A 26554-nucleotide genomic window follows, 5' to 3' on the forward strand; every position below is an offset into this window, starting at 1 on the left:
AGCTGTTCTGCAGGGAGCGACTGGGGTTTTTTTTATTTTCAAACATGAAAATGGAAAAAAGAATGTTCAACAACAAGTCAATGAGCCAGTTCTTCTGTGTATGTCTTGGTGGCTGCACTGGGATGGACGCTGGTGCAGATGCATACTTGTTTCCTTTTCTCCCTTTTTTTATTTCAGAAAAAATAATTTTATTTTTAGTTCAACCTGGATGGGCCATTTGGCCTTTAATCTGCTGTCACGTTTCTATATTTCTAAAATAAGCAACCAACCAGGGATTATGCAAACACTACATTATCCCAAATCACACTTTAGCATTTTGATAATACAAATCTAAAGGAGATCAAACATTTTTTTTATTTTTAACATTGAGAAGTTCCACCTTTTAATTGCAGCAGCGTCCTCACACTTTGTAGTGAGACATACAACATTCTGCCAAATATTTACGGACAAAGCAGCATTATCCTTCCATTCAGAATTCACTCTCAAGAAAATGACAGCCTCAGGAGCGGTAACAAAACCATGTGTCCCACTGTACACCAGCACTTTGCTTCTTAGTGGCTCCATAGTCTACTCCATCGCTTGCTTCCCTGCAGCCTCAGGGTCATATCACTCAACCTCCTGGCAGCCTAACAACTGCACTGACACTTGATTTTCAGTCAAAACAGTTCCTACTTTTTATATCATGGGTATAATGTGAGGTGTATTAATTTTAAGTAAAAATCAGAACCCAGAAACTACAAAGCAAATAAGTAGAGCTTCTTGTCCTCTACGACACTACCTCTTCTACTCCAAGGAAAGCTGAAAAGCATGTATGCTCTATCCATCTAATGATGAGAAACCTGGTCTGGAGCACTCAAGCTCGTTAAAGAAGCAGCTGAAAATACAGAGCAAAAGAAGAATAAAGAAAACACATAGCAGAAACAGTTGCACTTATGGCCATAGGCTGAAAATGGAAAAGAAGATTACATAGGAAAGATAATAGTAGAAGGAAAATGTAAAATGTCTTTTCTATTCATTACAACATGGAATGTATCCAAAGCACCCAATCAATTCAAGGACACAGTACTCGCATGCAGGCACAAAGGCCAAAACATAACAAGTGACAAACAAAGCACAGTAGTATTCCTACCGTATAAGCATTCCAGACACAGACAGCACTTGAAAACACATTTTCAAGCACACATAAGCAACCATGTTGGATGAGATATATTCAAAGCTAAACACTCTAATGCTGCCTATCTTAAACCTGTCACAGTCTCGGTTCCTCCAGGTCCTTCAATTGTTGGGGCAAATGGGAGTCCAGAACTGCCCTTTCTGGTAGCCAGGAATGAAGGTCTAATTAACACATTTGAAGTAGTCTTGAATTGTATCAAGTAGGTCTTTATGCAAGCCCCATTTTTAGCTTTATGTTTTGGATTGGACTGAATTGGATTTATTACTCAATATACCACTTATTATAAAAGTATTAAAATGGTATACAACTAAAATATCAAAATTAATCAATCATAAACTATAAATACTCAAGATGACAAAGGTCTAAATATTAAATCATTAAACAGTCTATCTTAACAGAATTTAGTTTTGAAAATCCAAGTCTAATACTATTTTTAGTTTAAATCTGTTTTATTGACATGTCCATGTTACATACCAACACATGAATAAATGTTTTACAGGTTTTATTTTGTCTTACTTATTAAACACCATATACTAATTCAAGAAAAAACTTTCAGTGATTACAAATCCCTCACCAGAAGACATATAATCTGTAAAATATCAGATTCCCCAAAATAGAAAGGGGCCCCATTATCGACCAACAAATCCATCTAACATATGTATTCAATAAAGATAATACAATACAATACAGGAGTATTCAACCACTGAACAATTAAATTCCCTTTTCCCCCACTCCTTACTCCCTACTAGTGCTGCCTGATTTACCGATTCACTTCAGTGAATTGATTTGATTCGATTCACTTTCAAAAAAAAAAAAATTGGACTCACCAATTTAGTGAGTCCTGACACGTCCGGGTCTCATAAAGCAGCAACGGTAGCGGAGGCCAGTGGGCAGAGACAGGTAGTGAACAGGCTGCTCCTGGCCTGCCCCATTCCCTCTGTCGTGTCTCTGTACTTCTAATAGCTACACCAGGGGGCCCCCCAAAAGCCTGCATGTTTAGGGGTGGATCTAGGACAGATTTTGGCCATTGCTTGACTTAGGCACACTCATTTAGGCCAAGAAAACCCTGGCCTAAATGGCAGTGCGCCTAAAGATTCACCACCTACTGGCACATAGGACCATTCAGGCGCTGCTGGGTGTGATTGTATAAACAGCGCCTAGCAGCACCTATGAGGTAGGTGACATTTATAGAATCGGTTCTTATTTATTTATTTTAGTATTTGCAGACCACTTGTAGCCTAAGTAGTTTAAATTCAGGGACTCAAGAATGTCTCCCTATCTGTTCTGGTGGGCTCACAATCTAACATACCTGGGGCAATGGAGTGTTAAGTGATTTGCCCAGGGTCACGAGGAGCAGTGCTGGATTTGAACCTGCAACCTCAGGGTGCTTAGGCTGCAGCCCTAACCACTCCTCCACTCCATTCCTTTTTAGTGCAGGGGTGTCAAAAGTCCCTCCTCGAGGGCCGCAATCCAGCCGGGTTTTCAGGATTTCCCCAATTAATATGCACGAGATCTATTTGCATGCACTGCTTTCATTGTATGTTAATAGATCTCGTGCATATTCATTGCGGAAATCCTAAAAACCCCACTGGATTGTGGACCTTGAGGAGGGACTTTGACACCCCTGTCTTAGCGTTAACCACTTAGCATGCAGTATATAAATATGCTAAAGGGTTAGCACAGGAATGCCCACTCTCCACCCATGACACGCTCCCTAAAACCCCCCAGAAATATTCGTTAGCACAGTTAGTGTGTACACATTTTGGAGTTACCACTGGATGTATGAGCACATCTCACAGTACTCAATTTTAGCTGTGTTAGGCGTGCATTAGCACCTAACACAGTTTAGTAAAAGGGCTTCCAAGTTAGTACTAAAACACAGTAGCACATATAGATAAATCTAGCCTATATACAGATTAAGCAAAAGGGAAATCATCATATGCATGGCAGTAAAGGCATGAGGTGAGGGTAGGGTTTTACTCAGCAAGGACCAGCAGTTACAACCCTAACCACTTTACTGAGCAGATTAGATGAACTATTTCTGTCTTTTTCTGCCATCATCTACTATGCTACCAGGGTCACTGACTCTCTCAAGTCTTACGATTAATCATTCATGTTGTAAGCCATGCAGAGGGTATTGGAAGTTAAAATAATGTGGCAGCGAGAAGAACAAGTACAACTGGCCTACCAGCTTAGTGGTAATTCACAATCAAAAAACAAGTATGAACTTCACTCTAAAAACCTGCTGGATCATCAGCTTTTGCTTGCATAGACTAATGGTATATATTGATCGTTTGTGAATAGCAGTTTAAAAAATGCACAACCTGACAAAAGTTTGTAGATAGAAATAGGATCTGGAAACTCTGCGCTACAAGTAAATACACTGAATTAAGAGGGTATATGGTCATGGGTTTGATATACTGCATTTTTGTGGGTACAGCCAAAGCAGTTTACGTGTACAGTTTATTATTATTTTTTTTACCTGGTACAACGGAGGGTTAAGTGACTTGCCCGGAATCACAGAGAGTAGCTATAGGCATCAAACCCAGTTCCTCAAGTTCTCAGCCCACTGCACTAAGTATTAGGCTACTTAGAAGGGAGGGGAGGGTGGCAAACACATTACAGTATTTTAATACTCTTAAACAAGCTGAGCCTCGGCTACAATGGGCCAAACATTAACGTGGAGGATCTGGCAGAGTTATAGAAGCTGTGCATTGCACAAACTGCTCATAAGGGCTCATGGGAGTATTTTATTACAATATAAAGAACTTGAACCTCAGCAGCAATAGAAAAAAATAAGTTAACCCTTCATATTTAAAAGTGGAATTATTGGATCCGGTGACTCAGCTTTCTTTTAAATAATATTGGATCAGATATTCTAAATGTAAGGCATGTCCCACCCTCTTGTAAGATTGGATCATATTATCTGCAGTAGGATCCATAGGAAAAAATGGGTCCTGTGGCAGATACCATACGCGAACCTTTAGTAAAAGGTACAATACTAAAAACGGGGGGCATTTCAGTTGACAAATTTTGCCTCTTTAATTCACAGCACATTTGATTCCCCTTGCTGGCCAGGTGCAATGGTAGTATCACTGTTCTCTCTCCCTTCTAACAAGTATCTCAAATCTTATCCAGCACCCCAATTTCACTGACCGTGCATAAAGTCCCACAGGCGGTGAGTCTTGCCCTGGAGATCTGCAACAGGCGTATTGGGAGCCGGACAGCCCACGAAAGCTTCATCCTCCAGATTTCTACACAACATTTTCAGAACGCTTTTAAAGTACCGAAAACCGTAGAAAGTCGGGCCCCAGTCTTCATACTCGAACTTGGGATTCTGAGTCATGCCCGACTTTAAACCTGAGTTCAGCAGAAAGACACTACTAGTCCCAGGAAACAAAGCCATCAGCACTCTAGCACTTATGCATTGCACAGACAAAAAGAGGAAGATGCTGATCTTTCTAAGATAAAATCCAATTAATTTGAACATTGCTGCTGGTACTGATACAGTTTTATTTGGGTCTGGGTAAAACCAGGATTTCCAGGCTCCTCAGGATCCCCAGAATCTAGGGCAGACCACCTTAAGAACGGAATGCTCTTTTTTTTTTTAAACTACCTGCTGCTGTCTTTCATTGGGGAATCTCAATGCTTTTACCCTTCTCAGTAAGGTCCCACTCCCTATGATGCAGTTCTTTTTTTTCTGTGGGTGGGATTGGCAGAAAAGGAGCAATGATATCAGCAAAAAATAAAAAAGGAGGAGGGCTTCCTGAAAAATGACAGAGGGACAGTCAAAACAGTTGCTGCAGCTGGCAGAGCTAAAGGATAGGGGTGATAGTGGAAGCTGCAGCAGAGAGTGGGTGCGGGGGGACTGAAAGAGGCATAAAGTAGGATCAATATGTTCTAGAAAGGAACAAAATAAATAGTAGACAAAATGAAGTGAAGGGGGGGGGGGGCAGTGGCAGTAAACATCCATAGCCTGCACTCCTTCCCCATCAGAAGCACAGGATAAGCCAGGATCCTGCATGATTTGTAGGATCCTGCAATTGTCAGAATCCACCTGAAATCAGCATCTGTCACCACCTATAAGGCAGGAAACATCCATATCATGAACTCTTTCACCATCAAAAAGCACAGGACCTGCCAAGATCCTGCAGGACATGCCATTCTGACCCCAGGAAGGGCTGTATCTACCTGAATTCAGCATTCTTCAACAAATCTTTAAAATCTTATTATCCATTTTTTCTATATAATAATTTTTTATACACAAAAAATTATTATATAGAAAAAATGGATAATAAGATTTTAAAATTAATATTTTGTAACAAAGCCTCAAAAAAGTTGCTTCTAAACGCTGGAACCAGCTGGAAAATTCTAATTATTATCATGAAACTATGAAATAAACCCCTTATATTATATGGAGTTCCCATCAAAAACATCAAGTCCACATCCTGTGTCATATGTCATAATCATTTATGCTCAGCCTTCCTCCCCTTCCCTTAAAAAAATAATCCACAAGTGCTATTTAAATAATGATCTTGCACATACAGCAACACTGTTGCAACAACTTCATCCAACAGAAATTGTTACAAAGTCTGCCTTAAGAAGGCTCCATGTCCTGCAGGTAATAAATGTTACTCTTCCTATGCATAGCTTAGTGGTTTCCACTGAATCAAAGTGGCAAATTTTTTTCTTTTATTCCATTGTAATGTTGCACCCATGAAAATCTTAGCTTGAACGCTGGACTGTGTACTAATAAATCGAATCAGTTGTGGTCCAGATGCTTTGGTTTTCAGTAGTGGTTGCTGATCGATATATCAGTTTTTTCAACGTATTGATCAACATGGGACTCTTAGGGACCCCTGATGAAGACATTTTGTCGAAACGCGGACCGTGTTGGGTCCCGTGCCAGGACCTCTGATTTGAAGGTGGATTTTTATTATACCTGTGGGCTGATTTTATTGTACATTTGGAACCTGATTTTATTGTATATTTGGAACTTTGTTTCCCTTATTAAAGTTCATATCAGGATCATCGTCTCTCCACAAAGTTTCTTTTGGTTTCTCTTGGACTTTCTCCTCTGTGGATTCTTTAGGGGTCACTTCTCCTTGGTTTGGTCCAGATGAGAAACCATTTATGGTTTCGTATACAGTATTTCATATACCACACAAACTGATGCCTTTTATAGGTGGTTTTTATCGTCGGGACTGGGTAAAAGGATTTTTTAAAAAAATCGATAGTCCACAGATTTTTGACGGGTCAGGAAAACGTTTTTAATGTTTTTATAGAGGATCCCGCAAATCCGTCCTTTACCTTTTCCAGGTGGGATGCTCAAGTGTTGCGAGTGAGGAGGAGGACTAATTTTTCCAGGTGCTGTGAAAATTGAACGTAAACACACACAAACCTTATCTATAGTGAGGCAGAAAACGGAGAGACTGGCTAATCTCTCTCTGTAGCACTAAAAAAAAAAAAAAAAACCCGCCAGCGGCACGCGCAGTTGCCAGTCGCTCCAGCTCGGCAGGTGCTGCGCGCGCAGAGATCTCGCGCTACGTCGGCACCTGCGCACTCGCTCCCGGCAACAACGGCGAGAGGCGGAGTCCGAGCGGGACAGCGAGGAAGACAAGGGGGGGGGGGGACACGCCGAGCCGCTCCCGGAGACAACCCGGTCTGGCTTGACAGAGGGAGGGAGGGGAGAGGCACCCCCTCGCGCACCGGGCCGGTAAGGCGCTGCCTTATTCTTCTGTAGGGGTGGGATGCGAGCGCCTCCCCTCGGTCACGTTTAGGTGTCGCTCAGGGGCGAGCCCTGTTCTTCCCTCTCTGAAGCGCTTGCTTTTGTCTTTTGATGACTTTTGTGGTCGGGTGAAGGGGCTGGAAGGGGGCTTTGGTTGAGCGAAGAAGGACCCAGTGCTTCAGCCTTCTCCTGGAAGTATAACTGGGTAATTTGCATTCGCAAAGCTGTAGTTTAGCTGCTTCTTTTTTTTTTTTTTTTTTTGGGGGGGGGGGGGGTAGAGATCATATTGAAGTTATATTGGCAGTAGGGTGGAAGGTGACCTATTCAGCATTGGGGAGGCCCTGCCATTTCTAACCAAAGTATTCCTATGCTAGTCTGGTTTTCAGATTTATCACAGTGAATCATACAGCATGAAATACTCTTAGTATATACTGGGGACCCATTCTATGCACATTTAGGGCTAGATCAGACTTGGGAACTCCGGTCCTCAAGGGCCAGAATCCAATCGGGGTTTTCAGGATTTCCCCAAATAATATGCCTGAGATCTATTTGCGTGCACTGCTTTCAATGCATATTCATTGGGGAACTCCTGAAACCCCCGATTGGATCCTGGCTCTTGAGGACCGGAGTTGCCCATCCCTGGGCTAGATTCACTAACCTACCCGATCGTGACCGATCCGGGCAGGTCCGATGGATTCTGCAACCAGTAATATTCTAATGGGGGCGATCGGAGGAATGCCCCCATCCGCCAACACAGATCGCTAGTGTGCGATCCTGACGCATGCGCAGACCATTTGCTTTCCCTGTCTGCACATGCATTTGGTGTTCGTTTTAGCTGGGGGGGGGGGGGGGATAACTGGCCCCGACTCTCCTGCTCTGGAAGGGCGATCCCTGGTGGAAGGCTGCTCATAAAGGAGGCGATGTTATGAGGCAGATCCCCGGCGTCAGGCTGCTCATAAAGGAGATGTTATGAGGCAGAAATAAAAAGACAGCTGGAAGACAATATTTTCGATCAGAAATTCAGTTCAGACCCTATCCCTCAGTTACAAAAGACGTTTAAAGCAGGCAATTGACTCTCCTGCTCTCTGCCGCCCTTCCCACAGTGCAGCCCCGCTTTAAAACCATGGGCTCGGCACTACGGGGAAGGGCGGCAGACAGCAGGAGAGTTGAGGCGGCAAGAGTAAGGCTTGGCTGGAAGGGGTGTTTGCTGTATCTTGGGTGTGTGGAAGGGGCAGAGAGCAGTGCGGCAGAGATGGGCTGCAGGGCTGGGATTTCAGGCCAAGGATAGTCAGAAAGGACTGGTCCCCAGAAAGCGACTGGTCCCCAGCAGTCGCTTCTTGTGTTGATCGGCTAGCCCAGTCGGTTTGCAAGATTTCTCTAGTGAATCGCGTCCCTGCGTACTTTGTATGCCGTTTCCCTCATTTGCATGCATTGATTGGAATTGGATCGGAGGAGAGGTAAGTGAATTGTGCCGGAGTAAAATCGGATCGCAAACCGATCAGTACACGATCGGTTTGCTTAATGCAGGGGTGTCCAATGTCGGTCCTCGAGGGCCGCAGTCCAGTCGGATTTTCAGGATTTCCCCAATGAATATACATGAGGTCTATTTGCATGCACTGCTTTCATTGTATGCTAATAGATCTCATGCATATTCATTGGGGAAATCCTGAAAACCCGACTGGATTGCGGCCCTCGAGGACCGACATTGGACACCCCTGGCTTAGTGAATCTAGCCCTTAATTCTTTTATATTCATTAGAATCCTGGCAATCTGGACTGCTTGAGTGTATCTCCAAGAGAGAATTGAGAATTTATTGGCCTAGAAAAATGAGCAAGCAGGTTTTTTGTAGAGCTTAATGCCAAACCCTGTGAACAGGACATTAAGCCTGAAGGCTTACAAACACTGGTTTTCTGTGCTGCCACGTAGGAGTAGAGGTGGATAATTTATTGAATATGCAGCAACATGTCCATTCTGTAGTAAATAAATCTTTCTATAGCCTTAGCTGAGGACCATAAAGAAATATTTTTCCACTTATTCCTTCAGGATCCTTGTACAAATGCATCTTCTGTCAAGGTTTAATTATTGTAACCGCATTTAGTAGGATGTTCTAAGGCTCTGTTAAGTAAGCTACAGGTTATTCAAAACATGGCCAAATGGCTAATGTTAGGCTGATTTTGGGGTTACAAAACAATTAATCCGTTAAGTGATTTTATCCTAAGCTACACTGGCTGCCTGATGCAGAAAGAGTGCATTTTAAGCTCTGCATTATAGTTTTAAAAATTCTTGCAGGGAAGGCTCCTCAGTATATGACAAATCTAATCACACTGTTACATACATGGTCCTAATGTGAGAGAGAATATCCATAGTCAGTTTTTATTACGTTTCCCAGGCATTACCAACTTAAAATAGGTAAAACATCTTTCCTTATCTACACACTATGTGCGCCATCTCTTTCCCTTTCTTTCTCTATGCCCAATTTTCCTCTTTCTTCCTTTCCCCATGTGTGCCATCTCTTTCCCTCTCTCTCTATGCCCATTTTTCCTCTTTCTTCCTTTCCCCATGTGTGTCATCTCTTTCCCTCTCTCTCTATGCCCAATTTTCCTCTTTCTTCCTTTCCCCATGTGTGCCATCTCTTTCCCTCTCTTTCTCTATGCCCAATTTTCCTCTTTCTTCCTTTCCCCATGTGTGTCATCTCTTTCCCTCTCTTTCTCTATGCCCAATTTTCCTCTTTCTTCCTTTCCCCATGTGTGCCATCTCTTTCCCTCTCTTTCTCTATACCCAATTTTCCTCTTTCTTCCTTTCCCCATGTGCGCCATCTCTTTCCCTCTCCCTCAAACACTCACGCCCAACAATTCTCCTCATTCTTCCTTTCCCCATGTGCACCATCTCTTTCCATCTCTTTATGCCCAATTCTCCTCATTCTTCCTTTCCCCATGTGTGCCATCTCTTTCCCTCTCTTTCTCAATGCCCAATTCTCCTCATTCTTCCTTTCCCCATGTGTGCCATCTCTTTCCCTCTCCCTCACACACTCATGCCAACAATTCTCCTCTTTCTTCCTTTCCCCATGTGCGCCATCTCTTTCCCTCTCTTTCTCTATGCCCAATTCTCCTCATTCTTCCTTTCCCCATGTGCGCCATCTCTTTCCCTCTCTTTCTCTATGCCCAATTCTCCTCATTCTTCCTTTCCCCATGTGCGCCATCTCTTTCCCTCTCTTTCTCTATGCCCAATTCTCCTCATTCTTCCTTTCCCCATGTGTGCCATCTCTTTCCCTCTCACTCACACACTTATGCCTGACAATTCTCCTCTTTCTATTCCCTCCCTTCTATGTCCCAATTTAGTGCCCACTTCCTACCTTCCTTCTGTTCCCTGATTTTGTGCCTCCCCTGCCTTCCAGCCATTATCCCCAAATCATGCTCCTCCCATGTCCCAATACACTCCTTCCCCCCCCTCTTTCTCCCTTTGTCCCAGATCATGCCCCCTCTCTCCCTTACTTGCTAAACCCATGTCCTGTAAGCAGTCAGCCGGTGCTTCTCCTCCTTGCTGGCATCTCGTGACACACCTGCAATCTGCCGGGGCACATTCATGTGCTGCGACACACTGGTATACAGTATTCTAAACGAGGTCTCACCAAAGTCTCATAAAGTGGCATCAGTATCTCCTTTTTCCTACTGGCCATTTCTCTCCCTATGCACTCAAGCATCCTTCTAGCTTTCGCTGTTGCCTTTTCAACCTGTTTGGCCAGCTTAAGATCATCACATACTATCGCACTCGGATCCCGCTCTTCTTTCATGTTTCAAGTTTATTAAAATATTTTTTAGACCGCTTAATCAAATATCTAAGCGGTTTACAATGTAGAATTACATAAAAACATACAACTTTATAAAAACAAATAAAACAAGGGGAACTGGATGACAATACGATTATTAAAATCACAAGACGTACACACCAACTGCCAACAACAGGGGAGTGAGATAGAACTACAATTTATATAGAAAAGATTCAACATAAAGGGAAAGTACGATAGGCTGGGGTAAAAGATTAACAATTTACTTTATATTTTAAGTTTTTGAAAATTTTAAAATATTAAATTATCAAAATATTATATTATAAAACTTTAACAAGATAGAATATTAAAGTATTAAAATATTGAAATATAGAGTATTAAAATATGCCACAATAGTTCTTCACCCCTGAAACTATACCCTTCCTTCGGGTTTCTGCAGCTCAAATACATGACCTTGCATTCTGAGCATTAAATCTTAGTTGTCAAATTTCAGACCATTCCTCAAGCTTCATTAGGTCCTTCCTCATATTTTCCATACTGTTAGTGGTGTCTACTCTAGTGCAGATTTTGGTATCGTTCACAAAGAGGCAAATCTTACCAGACAGCCGTTCAGTAATATCGCTTACAAAAGTGTTAAAAGAATAGTCCCAAGCACTGAACCTTGAGACGCACCGCTGATAACCTCCCTTTTCTCAGAGATCTCCATTGACCACTACCCTCTGTCACCTTCCACTCAACCAGTTCCTGACCTAATTTGTCACGCTGGGGTCCATACCAAGGGCACTCAGTTTATTTATTAGACACCTGTGTGGAACACTGTCAAAGGCTTTGCTAAAATCTAAATATACCACATCTAGAGCTCTCCCTCTACCCAATTCTCTCCTCTGTCTGGTCACCCACTCAAAGAAATTGATCAGATTTGTGTGACAAGACTTGCCACTAGTGAATCCATGTTGCCGTGGCTCCTGTAATCCTCTGGATTCCAGAAACTATTCGCTGTTTTAAAAACATTTTCATTTAATTTACTTACCACAGAAGTCAGACTTAACAGCCTGCAGTTCCCTACTTCTTCCTTGCTTTCACTTTTGTGGAGAGGGACCACATCTGCCCTTCTCCAGTCCTCCGGTACCACTCCAGAGACTTTAGAGAAGCATTGAAAAGGTCAGCCATGGAGCCACCAGAACTTCCCTAAGTTCCCTCAGATATACACCATTTGTGTATTTTGCTACAAATAGTCTTGAAGAGACAGGTGCAGATACAATGGTAATGTTCATGGCCAAAAAAAATATCTATGTTTAATGCTTTTTTTTTATACCGTTAAAATATCTTGTTTTATTTGTAGTACTAATAAACTGCTGTATAATTGTTAGGGATGTAGTTTACATATTGCTAAACTCAGACTTGCTCTGTTAAGTTCGGCCTTCTGCTGGCCATTTAATCATCTAATCCTTCTACCGTGTTTCCCCGAAAATAAGACACTGTCTTAAATTAATTTTGGGCCCAAAAAATGCACTAGGTCTTATTTTTGTGGTAACACGGTAAGTTACTGCAGATTCTTGGTTTGCAAACTTGGGAGATTTGGGATGTTCAGGTGGGGTAGGGCAGAGCTTCTTGTCGCGAGACCGAAATACCTTCTTGCAAACGGCAGTGTTGGCAGCAATCTAGTCAGACTGCTTCGCGGCCTTCTCCCGTCGGGGCGTTCCGTGTGCTGCGTTGCTGATGACATCATCAGTGATGCAGCAGAGGAATGCCCCGGTGGGAGAAGGCCGTGAAGCATTCTGTTTAGATTGCTGCTGACGCTGCCATTTCCAAGAAGGTATATCGGTCTCGCGGTCAGCGGGGTTCACATGGGAAGGAGAGATGGAAGGGTCAGTGGAGGGGAGGGGGGGAAGCGCTGCTACTGGCGAATCCAGTGCTTCAACTAGGCCTCATTTTTGGGGTAGGGCTAATATTAAGACTTACCCTGAAAATCATGCTAGGGCTTATTTTGGGGGTAGGTCTTATTTTCGGGGAAACACGGTACTAGTGGATATCTCGTCCTACACAGTGGCATCTTCTGTGGAGATTTCACCTTTTTTTTCTTTTCTTTTCTTTAGGTTTTTGTTACTGAATGCAGGATAAATGGCGACTGTAGATGATTTAAAGTTTCAAGGTACATTGCTTCATTCAAGAAGTACTCTTAGACGTTATGAAGGACTTGTTACCTCAAGATATGCAATCCATTTTGTGTCTATGGGAAAATACTTGATAAATATGACCCAGAATGAGTTACTGTATTCTCCCGAAATTCGCAGGGGTTACCCCTGGAGCACCCGCAAATTTCAAAAAAACATGAATACTGTACTGTATTGGATGCAGGGATCGGAGGCGGGAGAGGGCTGCAGAACAGTGCTGGGGGGTTGGCATTTCTCACTTTCTCATCCTGCTAAGCACAGGAAACTGAGCCGGAAAGAATTTTGGCACACTTTTCAGTCTGTCATTGGCTGTTAGTCTGTGTCTCCTGTAAGCCCCAGGACTTTCTCTGGAGTCATTCTAGTTTAAAAACACGCACAGAAAAAACCGTGAATAACTGAGTCCGCAAAGTCAGAACCACGATTTCGCGGGGGTATATGTATTCAAAACATGGGCCTTACACAATTAGTACATATATTAGGATTGGAAGGGAAGATCCTTGGCTTAGACAATTTGAATGATGGCACCATGACTTCTTGGAGGAATAGATTTGCATATCAGCAGTTGTCATTAGATCGTTTCCCTGAACAAAAATGCTCTTCTGGGGAAGCATGGTAAGCTGTTCTGTGAATTATATGCCAAATCAGGTGGAGATCGAATGTCAGTCTCAGACCTTCATAAATAGTTAGTAAATACCTCTCCTAAAAAAATCTTTAATGGAGTTGGAGCAGAGATCTACAGTATCTAGGGCCCCTGGATCTATTCTTCTTTTGACTTTGATGAAGAGGGCTCTGGAGGTGGTGATTGATACAGATGAGAGAATGCCAATTTAGAGTCTTATACTGGGCTTATTTCTCTCAAGAGCAAATGTTTAAAATGGGAAGAGTGGACTCTGATCTGTTTGAAGTGCACACATGAAGTTAATACCTTTTAACATGCTTTTTAAAGTTCAATTGTTCTGGAGGTTCATGGTTGCATATTAGGCTTTCCTTTTCCATTATCCCCCATGGGACTGCTTTTAGACTCCTTTGAAGTTTTTGTATTGCAGGGACAGTGGCCAAAAAGATCATTTTAGGAGTTATGGGTCTCAGCTGATGCGCCTACTGGGCTTGTTTGTTAATTATTACTCATGTTACCATGTAACCCATTATCCCAGGACAAGCAGGCAGCATATTCCCACACATGGGTGACGTCACCGACGGAGCCCCGCAGCGGACAGCCTCGAAAGCATCTTGCTTGAAGATCTCGAGCTTTCGATTGCTGCATCGCGCATGCGCGCGTGCCTTCCCGCCCAAACTAGGGGGCGCATCTCCTGAGAGGATCCTCAGTTCAACGTTTTCCGCGGAGCCGAGAAGACTTGTCGACTTGGTTCCCGTAGCGTTGTGCCTTCTCTTCACCGCGGCTGAGTACTTTTTATTGTTTTCGGTCGCTGTGTTACTATACTAATTCTATTTTATTTCTTTATATAAAAAAAAAAAAAAAAAAATCTTTTTGTTTTTCTTTAGCGTCGGGTTGGAAGATTGAGGCCTAGGCCTCTCTTCTCCGTTCTCGACACGGACTTTGTCCTATCTATGTCCCGGCCTGTTACCGGGTTTAAAAGGTGTTATCAGTGCGGCAGGACTATTTCCATCACTGATCCACATAGTCGGTGTATGATCTGTCTCGGGTCGACTCATCGCCCTGAAGATTGTCTTCGCTGCCTCACTCTTCAACCTCGTGCTTTTAAACGCCGCTGCGACAGGTTTTTGGAGCTTTTTCCTCGTATGGAGCCTGAAAAAGCTGTGGCCTCGGTCGAGGCATCTGTAAAATCCTCGACTCCGGGTCCCACCTCGAGGACTAAAGCCTCGACCTCGCCTCCTCGACAGGCCTCGGCCTCCTCCGGGTCCTCGGCCTCGAAGGCCTCGACGGTGTCCTCGAAGCCTGGATTGGGGGGTAAGTCTCCTGCTTCCTTTTCAGGTACCATCCCTAAGAAGCCGACAGAGTCTACCTCCATTCAACCTGGGGCCCCAGGTTTGACTCCGTCTTCCAGACCTTCAAAACGTGCTTCCAAGTCCAGGGAATACTCTCGATCGAGGTCGCCCTCCTTGGAACGCACGAGACCTCCTGTGACTCCGAGTCCTTTGGTCTCCGTCCCCATGTTTGAGGATATGCTTAACTCAATTTTGACTACGCAAATTTCCTCAATAGTGGCTCAGTTGGTACCGGCCTCGACTCTGTCTGCGCAACTCCAGCCTGAGCAACAATCTGCACCTTGTCGACGATCTCCTCGTCGCAGGTCTCGATCCAGGGTTTCCTCGTCGGACTCTTCATCTGAACATGGGGCTAAACAATCATTACCTCGATCCAAGCACAGGTCTCGATCTTCGAAGCTTACCTCTACAAAGAGCTCGAAGCATTCTGATCTTACTTCCAAAGTTCTACCTCGCTCTCATACTACCATTGCCTCTTCAATTTCATCGAGGCATTCGAGGTCGAGGACGCCACCTTCGAGGCATTTGTCTCGAGAAAAATCTCCTCTTACTAAGCCTCGTACTCCGCGCACCTCTCCGACTCGGAGCCTTAAGCGGAAACATTCAGCCACTCCTCCTCTGACAGGCAGTGGAGCATCTTCCATCACTTTACATCTTGAATCTGAGCCTGTATCTCAGTATTCACGCGAGGCTTCTCCATCTTTTTCAGTGGCACATCGTTCTCGTTCTGTCTCTCCTGAGGAAGCCTCGACCTCGAAGTCTTCTTCCTTCGCTAAATTTGTCTTCGACATGGGGCAGGCTCTTAATATTGATTTACGTTCCGATTCAAAATACACGCCTGAATATCTGGCGGATATGGAACTTTCTCATCCTCCTAAGGAGACTTTACGTCTACCCATGACACCGGTGCTGAAGCAGACTTTTCTACGTAACATGGAGACTCCTTATTCTGTGACAGCTATTCCATCGAAGCTGGAGTCTCGGTATCGTACTGTTCCATGTAAAGGGTTTGAGAAATCTCAACTTTCTCATCAATCTCTAGTTGTGGAATCCTCCCTGAAGAAGGCTCACCCATCTAAGGTGTCTGCAACAGTTCCACCAGGACGCGAAGGGCGAACTATGGACAAGTTTGGGCGCAGACTTTATCAAAATTCTATGATGACAAATAGAATTTTGAATTACAACTATGTCTTTACTTCATATTTTAACCATTTTTTGAAGCAGTTGTCATCCTTTTGCCCAGACTGGCCCAAAGAACGCCTTTCTGAATATAAACATATTCTTCAATCTCTATCTCAGTTACGTCTATTCATGTTGCAGGCATCTTACGATGCTTTTGAGCTATCCTCCAGAGTCTCGGCATTTGCAGTGGCTATGAGACGTCTTGCATGGCTCAGGATTGTAGATATGGATCCCAATTTACAGGATCGTTTAGCAAACCTGCCGTGTCAAGGTTCTGAGCTCTTTGATGACTCTATTGAAGCAGCTACTAAAAGGCTTTCTGAGCATGAGCGCTCCTTCGCCTCTCTGCTTCGTCCGAAACCAAAACCTTCTGTGACTAGAGCTTACAGACCTCCAGCTCGTCGTTATCCCATGAAGTCCACACCGGCTTTTTCTAGGCCTCCACCTAGGCGGCCACAACAACAACGTCCTCAAAAGCCCCAGACACCTGCTCCAACCAAAACAGCTCCGTCTTTTTGACGGTCCAGTGATGAGCATCCCAACCTCTTTACATCCAAATTCCTCCCTACCCATCGGAGGTCGCCTTTCCCTTTTTTCATCTGTCTGGGAAACCATTACATCGGACCTTTGGGTCCTTTCAATCATCCGCGAGGGATACTCTCTGCGCCTGCTTCAGGTGCCTCCAGATCACCCTCCAGGAGAGTGTCTTTCCAGTTCCAGTTCCTCGCAACTTCCCCTTCTTCTTCGGGAGGCTCGGGCTCTTCTTCACCTTCGAGCAGTGGAGGAAATTCCTCCTCTCGAACACAACCAGGGGTTTTACTCCAGATACTTCCTGGTTCCAAAGAAGACGGGGGATTTGCGACCCATTCTGGATCTACGAGCTCTCAACAAATTTCTAGTCAAAGAGAAATTTTGCATGCTCTCTCTTCCGATTCTGTACTCCCTCATGGATCAAGGGGATTGGATGTGCTCACTGGATCTCAAAGAGGCTTATACTCACATTCCTATTCATCCAAATTTTCGCAAATATCTCAGGTTCAAGGTGGGGAACCTTCACCTTCAATACAGGGTTCTTCCATTTGGCTTAGCAACCTCTCCTCGGGTCTTCACCAAGTGTCTGGTTGTGGTAGCCGCGGCCCTTCGAGCCCGGGGATTGCAAGTTTTTCCTTACCTCGACGATTGGCTTATAAAAGCTCCTTCTCTTACAGGGGTTACGCAAGCGACCCTTCAGACTATTTCTTTTCTTCAAAGTCTGGGGTTCCATATCAACTTCCCAAAATCTCAGTTAGTTCCAACTCGATCGATCCAATTTATTGGAGCGGTGTTGGATTCTGTTCGCATGAGAGCTTTCCTTCCTCTCAACCGACAGAATACTCTCTTAAACCTTTGTCATCATGTAACTTCCCTATCAACTATCACGGCGCGTCAAATGATGGTACTTCTCGGTCACATGGCATCTACAGTACATGTGACTCCTTTTGCAAGACTACACCTTCGCATTCCTCAGTGGACTCTGGCATCCCAATGGCAACAAGCTCTAGATCCACCTTCTCGCCATATAACGGTGACACCTTCTTTAAAGAAGTCTCTCCGCTGGTGGATGCTCTCTTCAAATCTTTCCAGAGGTTTGCTGTTTCACCATCTTCCTCATCAGAAAGTTCTCACAACAGATTTGTCCGAGTACGCATGGGGAGCCCACGTAGATGGTCTCCGTACGCAAGGGTTATGGACGACCACAGATCGTCGATGTCACATCAATCTGTTGGAACTCAGAGCGATATTTCTTGCTCTCAAAGCTTTCCTTCACATCCTTCACGACCAAGTAGTCCTTGTTCGGACGGACAATCAAGTAGCAATGTATTATGTCAACAAACAGGGCGGGACGGGTTCCCATCCTCTGTGTCAGGAAGCTCTGAAGTTGTGGCATTGGGCGATTTCGCACAACATCTTTCTTCGAGCTGTTTATATTCAGGGTATTCAGAATTGCCTTGCAGACAAATTGAGTCGTCTACTTCAACCTCACGAATGGACGATCAACTCCCCCACACTTCGTCAAGTATTCACTCGATGGGGGACTCCTCGGGTGGATCTTTTTGCGTCACCCAACAACTTCAAACTTCCTCTGTTTTGTTCCCGCATCTTCTCCCCTCTTCGTCTCGAGGCGGATGCTTTTCTACTAGACTGGAGGAATCAGTTCCTTTACGCCTTTCCTCCTTTTCCTCTGATTCTCAAAACTCTTGTCAAGTTGAAGTCGGATCATGCCACAATGATTCTCATAGCACCTCGGTGGCCCCGACAACATTGGTTCTCTCTTCTTCTGCAACTCAGCATCAAGGAACCTCTTCTTCTGCCAGTTTTTCCTTCTCTGCTCACTCAGAGTCAGGGATCCTTACTTCATCCAAACCTGCAGTCTCTTCATTTGACAGCATGGTTCCTTTCTACCTGATGGATTCTGCTGAATTTTCTCAGTCTGTTCAGGATGTATTTCTGGCTTCCAGAAAGCCGTCCACTCGTCAATGTTATAGTCAAAAGTGGACCAGATTCTCTTCTTGGTGTTCCACTCATAATCTTCAGCCAACTTCTTCTTCTTTGGCTTCCGTTTTGGATTATTTACTTCTTCTATCCCAGTCAGGTCTTCAATCCACATCTATTAGAGTTCATCTTAGTGCAATTGCTGCTTTCCATCAGCCTTTAGAGGGGAAATCACTTTCGGCACACCCTCTAGTTTCTCGTTTTATGAAGGGTCTTTTTAATCTCCATCCACCTGTCAAACCACCTCCTGTGGTATGGGATCTTAATGTGGTCTTGGCTCAATTGATGAAGCCTCCTTTTGAACCTATTGACTTGGCTCATTTTCGATATCTTACTTGGAAAACTGTTTTCTTGATTGCTCTCACTTCAGCTCGTCGAGTTAGTGAGTTACAAGCTTTGGTTTCGGATCCACCTTTTACTGTTTTTCACCATGACAAGGTGGTGCTCCGTACACATCCCAAATTCTTACCTAAGGTAGTGTCTGATTTTCATATCAATCAATCTATTGTCCTACCGGTATTTTTTCCTAAGCCACATTCTCACCCTGGTGAGGCGGCTTTGCATACTTTGGATTGTAAACGTACGTTGGCTTTCTATCTTCAACGTACTCAACCTCACAGAAATTCTCCTCAACTTTTTATTTCTTTTGATCCAAATAGATTGGGTCATCCCGTCTCGAAGCGTACTATCTCCAACTGGATGGCTGCGTGTATTTCTTTCTGTTATGCTCAGGCTGGTCTTCCTCTACAGAGTCGAGTAACGGGCCATAAAGTCAGGGCTATGGCGGCTTCTGTTGCTTTCCTCAGATCAACTCCTATTGAGGAAATTTGTAAAGCTGCCACTTGGTCCTCGGTTCATACTTTCACTTCTCATTATTGTCTGGATACTTTATCCAGGAGGGATGGCCATTTTGGCCAATCTGTTTTACAGAATCTTTTTTCTTAAATTGCCAACTTCCCTCCTCCCTTTTGATTTAGCTTGGAGGTCACCCATGTGTGGGAATATGCTGCCTGCTTGTCCTGGGATAAAGCACAGTTACTTACCGTAACAGGTGTTATCCAGGGACAGCAGGCAGATATTCCCACAACCCTCCCACCTCCCCTGGTTGGCTTCTTAGCTTGGTATCTGAACTGAGGATCCTCTCAGGAGATGCGCCCCCTAGTTTGGGCGGGAAGGCACGCGCGCATGCGCGATGCAGCAATCGAAAGCTCGAGATCTTCAAGCAAGATGCTTTCGAGGCTGTCCGCTGCGGGGCTCCGTCGGTGACGTCACCCATGTGTGGGAATATCTGCCTGCTGTCCCTGGATAACACCTGTTACGGTAAGTAACTGTGCTTTCTGAACTCTCAGGGGAAGATGGGATATAAATTGAATTAAATAAACAATAATTAAATATATTCAGAATTATTCCCTTGAACCTGATTTCACTGTTATTAAAAAGTCATACAGTGAGTTGGCAGCCTTCTCTGGACTATGTCAATTATATGGAAAAATTCTCTAACAGAATATAGTGGTCAGCTTGTGATGGGGTTTTGTATAAAATATTATCGTGCTTGGTATCATTTTGTGTGAAATATAATTAAACCACACTGTCTATATCAGCAAGCCATTTTCAGGGGCAGCAGAGAAACCATTGTGATTGGGGAGGCCAAACAAACCAAACTCCATCCTTTCTCCCAAGCTCTCTAATTGCTGATGCTGTGTTAGGCAAAAATTGGTCTGGTCGTCAAATTGTTGTTTTTGTTTGAAACTTTGACTAGCAGCTCTCTGTTCCAAAAGCAATAAGGCATGTAGGTGGTTTCACCATGATCAATAAGAAGGCAAGGTGTCGCAGATCCAGACTGAAAGAATCTCCCGTTTCCCCAAGGTCCCCACCTTTCTCAGAAATTGATGCTGACCTCTACGAGGCAGTTGGAAGGCCTCATATTTGTCAAGCAGGAGGCCTGCTGCAGATAATGGAATAGAATGACCCCAAATGTCCTCCATATAAGATAACACAGGTCTCAAAGATTTTTGATTTTCTCTTCTCACAGACCAAAAAGCATGAAAGGAGGAGGGGGACTTCTGGGAGCACTTGGGACATGTAGGTGAGTTCACATATCCAGAAAGGTGTAGCTGACATTCACACATCTCTGTACTAACAGAGATTTCGGAAATTCTCTTAATCGAAGATGAAAGATCTAAAGAGTCCTCAGAAATCCAGAGATCCTGATACCAACGCGCATGTAATGCCTCCTGATTCACTTGTGTGCTGAGGCGTTGAAAATTTTTATAGAGACCTGATACTGTAAATCCCTCTTCCAAATAAGGAGCTAAGATCTCCCAGAACTTGTCCTCAATAGGGAAGGATATAGTACAAGGGTCCAAAGAGCGAACATAATGATGAAGTTACTTATATGCCAGAAAGTCTCCCACCGACAGTCATGTAGAGAACAAAGGTCAGTCTAAGACATCAGAGAGCCATCAGCATGCAAGATATGCTTATTAATGTAAGACCCTGGGACGCCAGCCGACAGAAACTAGCATTAACCAGACCTGGCTGAAACTGTAAATTATCTGGAATAGGTAAATATCTAGAAACTCTAGAATCCCCGTTTCAGACTCCAAGTAAGTAATACCAAATCGTCTCTAACGACCGCAGCAACAGACCACCCTTAAAATGAGGGGGCAGTTGGGTTCTGGGTGCCTGTACGAGGGACAAAAATAGTTCAGGCTGAGGCTTTACCGGAGACTTTAAATATTACGCAAATAATGTTTTTTCCCAAGCTGGGACGGGACCCAGAGTTCCCAGAATCATATCACCCCATCTCACTGTTAAACGCTGAGGTTAAGGTGTTGGCCAAAATCTTAGTGAACCGCTTGGCCAAAGTGCTACCTAGACTTCTCCATGATACACAAGTTGGATTCATGAAAGGTAGATCGATAGCATAGAATGTGCGGAAACTATTGCTTTCATTAGAACAGAGGGCTCAAAGACAAATGAGTTCCGTGTTGATTAGCTTCGACGTGGCAAAAGCTTTCGATCGGGTTCGCTGGGACTTTCTTTTTGCAGTATTGGAGGACTATGGGTTCAGGGGCTTTTTCTCTCTGGACTGTGAGCTTTGTACACTTACTCGAGCTCACGCATATGGGTTAATGGGAATCTTGAGTTGATCTCAATAGGCCGAGGCACCAGGCAGGGATGCCCGCTGTCACCTCTGTTTGCCTTAACATTGGACCCATTTATACAGGACGTGGAAACAATGCCAGCTGTGACGGGTATCCCTGTAGGGGCTTTTCATTTCAAAGTGGCAGCTATGCTGACAATTTGTTGGTACATTTTTCCAAGCCAGAGACTTCATTACTAGTGTTTTTGGAACTGCTGAAAGAATATGAGGATTATGCCAGTTTACAGCTTAATCTTGATAAATTGGAAGCTCTTCTCCATTCTGCGGAGCTCCGGAATAGCCGAGGAGCAGATTTTCCTCTACGGTGGGCATCAGGCTCCTTTCAATATTTGGGCATGTGGATTGCCATGGATGTGGCCTCTTTATATCGGCATAACATCCCAAGGTTATTGAGGGAGATTGGGCAGTTACTGGAGCGCTGGAGAGGGCTTCTGCTCTCCCTGATTGGACGAGTGAGTCGTGTTAGTATGATAATCTTATCTAAATGGATATACCTGTTAGACACTTCCCCTAAAACTTCTCCAAAAAGATATCACTAAGCTGAATAGAATGCTGGCACAGTTTTTGTTGGGCATATAAAAAAACCCAAAGTATGGTTTTCTTATCTAATGGGTAATTGGGCGATGGGAGGTGTGGGAAGGCCAAATCTGTTACATTACAATTATGCATGGTTGCTGAGGCACCTGGGGGATTAGTTAGCACAAACGGCACATTATACCCCGATGTTAATGCAGAAAGCATATTATGCCCTGGAGCATTTGGACCATTTTTTCTCATTATTGCATTTGACAAGGACACAGCTGCCGGCCAGGCTTTGAGGTAGTATTCTGATGAAGTCTTTGGTGTCGGCCTGGAACTGGCTAATCCAGAGCATGGGTGGGGGGGGGGAATCCCTATGTTACAGACATTATCCCACTGAGAGGGCATTCTCTATTTGCACCAGGGAACGAGAATGCCGCGTTTGTGACTTGGGAGTAGGGAAACTGGAACATGTACTGACAGAGGCTGGAGATTGGGTTGAATTAGCTGATTTGAGGTTAGAATGAGAGTGCAATGGGGAAACATTTACGCCTACTGTCAGCTCAAACATTTCTGGGCCTCTCTAGACCCAATCCCATTAAGTGCACATATGGGAGCACGTTTGTGGGAGTTCTTTGGGATGGACAGGAAGGATAAAGATTACAATATAAAAAATTGGCCCTCCTACTACCTGGGAAAGAGATGGGAAATTACTGTGTGGGATGGGTGAGAGATTTGCTGTTATCCTTTGGGCCTTGGGACATGCTTGCACAGATTAAAAGTATCCCCGCTTTCACACCTGATGCTTCCCTTCGAGAGTGTTATTATAGGGTGTTGTACTAAGCATACTTTTCACAACAGCAGTAATATTATTATAGTGGAGGGATCCTAGTGCAATGTGTCCTAAATGTGGGCAGACAGAAGGAACGTTGAGACATATGTTCTGGGGGTGTAATATACTGCAAAATCTCCTTCTAATACCCCTGCAGACAATGAGGAATAGTCTAGGGATAGATATTTGGGGAACGAGGGAGCAGTTAGTGCTGGATCTCCTAGGGGCCTATGGTCGTATGGCAGGGGGCAGAGACAACTGTGTCGTAAATCGCGAGTTTGCTGGCCCATAAGGGAATTTTAAAAAGCTGGACTTCTACGGAACCTTCTTATTGGCGCTGGTGTGCAGATATACATCAATTGGTGTGTTAGGAAGCAAGAAATGCAAAAGGCTCCTATAAAGGTACAATACACTTTAGGAAAATATGGGATCCCTATATCCACAGCCTCTATGTTTAAGGTAGGGGAGAAGCTGATTGGAGCGGGGTGGGTTTAGTTGGTGAATATACCATTTTTTTGAGATGGTTGATAGGGGGGACTATTATTAGTTTAGATGGTATAGGTGTGGGTGGACCTCGTGGCTGTATAATTGTTCACGGACCCTAGGGTGGAGGGGGAGGGAGGGAGGGTTACCTTTTGTTTACATGAAGCTGTCTGCTTGCAATATGGATAGTTTAAAGGTGACCAGTATCTTCTTAAGCACCGATGATTATGCTTTGACTTAGCTGAGGGGATGATGGAAATTGTTTAAAAATGTTTGATGACTAGATAACAATTGACCTGTTGTGGAAACCAGGATGTTTTTGCAATTGGAGATGTTTTCTTTTTGTCTCTCTGCAATTGTAGTATTGTAAAGGTTTGCCATTAATAAAAATGTTTTGAAATCTAACATCCAGTCCATGAATACATGAACACAGCAGCGCGAATGCAGAATATTAGCCTCAATTGATGCAACCGTGGATATGCAAAATCGTGCATTGAGAACACATGAATAATGAGAATAGATTGTAGTTTGTATTTGAAAATGTGCTTGTGATAAGAATATCACAAAGCATGGAGAAAGTGCTAGCTTGTTCTAGGCTTTTGTATGTGGGGGAGGTAGCCAAGATTAGGGGACAGTTAGGCCTCGAGTATGAGGGGGAGACCTTGTAGGTGTAGTTTGGAGGACAGGCTTTTGGGGTGAGGTATTACCAGCTATAGATGTCTCTGTGTGTAGGGAAGTTCTATAGGAAGTTATTTTGGGAGGATGGGGTAGATGTGGGGGTATTTTCTTTTGAAGGTAGGGCAGTTTAGTGGGTGATTAGAGTTGGGGTAGTTTGCAGGAAGTAGGGTTAAGTGTAGTGTGGCAGTTACAGGGGATACGGTATATTTCAGGTGTGGGGGCAGTATGCAGGTTTGTGTAGCTGTTACAGGAGGTACTTTTATGGGGTGGGGGCAGTATGCAGGTTTGTGTAGCTGTTACAGGAGGTACTTTTATGGGGTGGGGCAGTATTTAGAGATGGGGCAGATGTGTATGGGGGGGTCTTATGGCTATTGAGGCAGTTTGGAGGCTGAGGCAATGGTGAGGAGGGATTAAGGTTTTTCAGGAGTGGGACAGTTTGGGGGACTGGAAGAGTAGAGAATTGCACCTTTGAAACTAATTAGTAGTTATTATTTCACTCTTAAATTTCTAGGCTGCAGACACTGAAATTCCTTTTCCCATATTTGTGGGGTGCATTTTTTTGGAACCCTAGTCTGTCTCATTTCATCCCATTCCATTAATTCTCCGCTGTAGAAGCTAGAACTCCTTCTCCTATAGAAATATATTGGGTCACTTTTTTGGGGTGGCATATCTCTAGAAAAACCTAGTCCAATTTGGCCCATTTTTGAAATTGGGGTTTATTTTTGTTGTTTGTTTTTTTTTTTTTAAGTAATTTTTTCTTTCATGCTAAGTTTTTTCCCATTCTGTTAAATTTGTGGAGATTTATTTTTGCCCCTAGACAGATGGACAGATAAATGAATAGATAAGACGTTCTTATCCCCTTTTGTGTAATTCTTTCCAGCTTCTGTAGGAAGGATTAGAAAAGCTATAGAAATGGATGAACAAAATGATGAAGGGGATAGAAGACCCTCGCATGAGGAAAGGCTGAAGACATTCGAACTCTTCAGTTTGGAGGGGAGATGTGAGAGGAGTTAAATATGAATCAATTGTTGACTCTTTTTTTTTTTTTTTTTTTTTTTAAATACATGGACTAGGGAACACATTTACATTTAAAACAAATCGGATAAAATTGTTTTTTTTTAATCAGCACCTAATTAAGATCTGGAATTAGTTGCTGGAGGATGTGGTAAAAGCTGTTTGCATAGCTGGATTTAAAAATCTCTTTGGACACTTTCCTGGAATTAGTCTAGAAACCAAATCCCCAGTTCATCCCTAAGGGGAGCAGCATAGAATTGATCTGCTTTTGGGGATCCTTCCTGGTATTTCACTTGTGACCTGGATTGGCTTACAGGATACTGGGCTTGATGAATTATGCCCACTGTGGCACTTCTTATGTTTCTAAAGAGATTGTTGCCATACAGTTTCTATAGCTTTTATACTGAGGTACTCGGAAAGTACTTTCTTTAAGACAGGGGGGTCAAAATCTGGCCCGGAAGAAAATACCAAGGGCCTGATTCTCTAAAAGTGCGTCCCGATTTTAGGCAGCTGTAGGCGTCCTACAGCTGTCTAATCAGCCAATCGGGATGCACGTTTTTTTTTAAAAAAAATGCTCCCCAGGCAAGCCGCCTATATTGAAGGCGAGGCCCGCAAGACACCTAGGCCCTGATTCTGAATAGGATGCCCGGGAGAGGCGTCCTATTCAGAATCGGCCTAAACAAAACTCCGATTCTGTAACCGGCGTCCATGTTACAGACGCGGGTTAGAGAAACGGGTTAGATTAGATTGGCCAATCAGACCTTAGACTTAGTGGGGATGGGCGGACCCGCTATGCCTAAGGCCTGATTGGTCCAGGCTTCTAGAGCCTGGGCCAATCAGGCCTTAGGCTTCGGCGGGATGGGCCGGGAAGGGGCGGGCCCGCTTCATTTCGACGAGGCGTGCCTGCCGGCTCAAGACATGCAAGACCCATCTAAGAACAGGTTTGGTGGAGTGGGGGTTAGCGCCGGGGGGGGGTGCGTCTTCGGGCAGGAGGGATTGGGCACCCACCTGCCAGCTATCGATATTGTTGGGGGGGGGAGATCGGTAATGTCGGGAGGGGGCGGTCGATAGTGGCGGGGGGGGGGGGTCGGTAGTGGGGAGGGGTGCGTCTTTGGGCAGGAGGGATTGGGCACCCTCCTGCCAGCTATCGATATTGTCGGGGGGGGGGGGGATCGGTAATGTCGGGGGGGGGGTGGTCGGTAGTGTCGGGGGGGTGTCTTCGGGCAGAGGGTTTGGGCACCCTCCTGGTCAGGGGGCCGCGGCCCGCTATATTTATAGCGGCAGAGAGATACCTTGCCGCGATAAGTATAGCGGCCGCGT

At 44.3% G+C, this 26554-nt stretch overlaps 1 protein-coding gene across 2 annotated transcripts in view; it reads left to right on the plus strand.

Annotated features, from left to right (window-relative positions):
• Window positions 1-6700: 6700 nt before the first annotated feature.
• Window positions 6701-26554, plus strand: part of YIPF1 (Yip1 domain family member 1) — a 36553-nt gene continuing 16699 nt past the window's right edge. The window contains exons 1-2 of one of the 2 annotated variants that reach the window (XM_033917144.1): window positions 6701-6890; window positions 12783-12838. In XM_033917144.1, coding sequence (XP_033773035.1) covers window positions 12808-12838 — 31 coding nt within the window. In that variant the 5' untranslated portion in view covers window positions 6701-6890; window positions 12783-12807. The other variant, XM_033917146.1, reaches the window with a different exon arrangement.

This window comes from Geotrypetes seraphini, chromosome 12 (genome assembly GCF_902459505.1).
Source record: "Geotrypetes seraphini chromosome 12, aGeoSer1.1, whole genome shotgun sequence".
In the NCBI taxonomy this organism is placed as follows: Eukaryota; Metazoa; Chordata; class Amphibia; order Gymnophiona; family Dermophiidae; genus Geotrypetes; species Geotrypetes seraphini.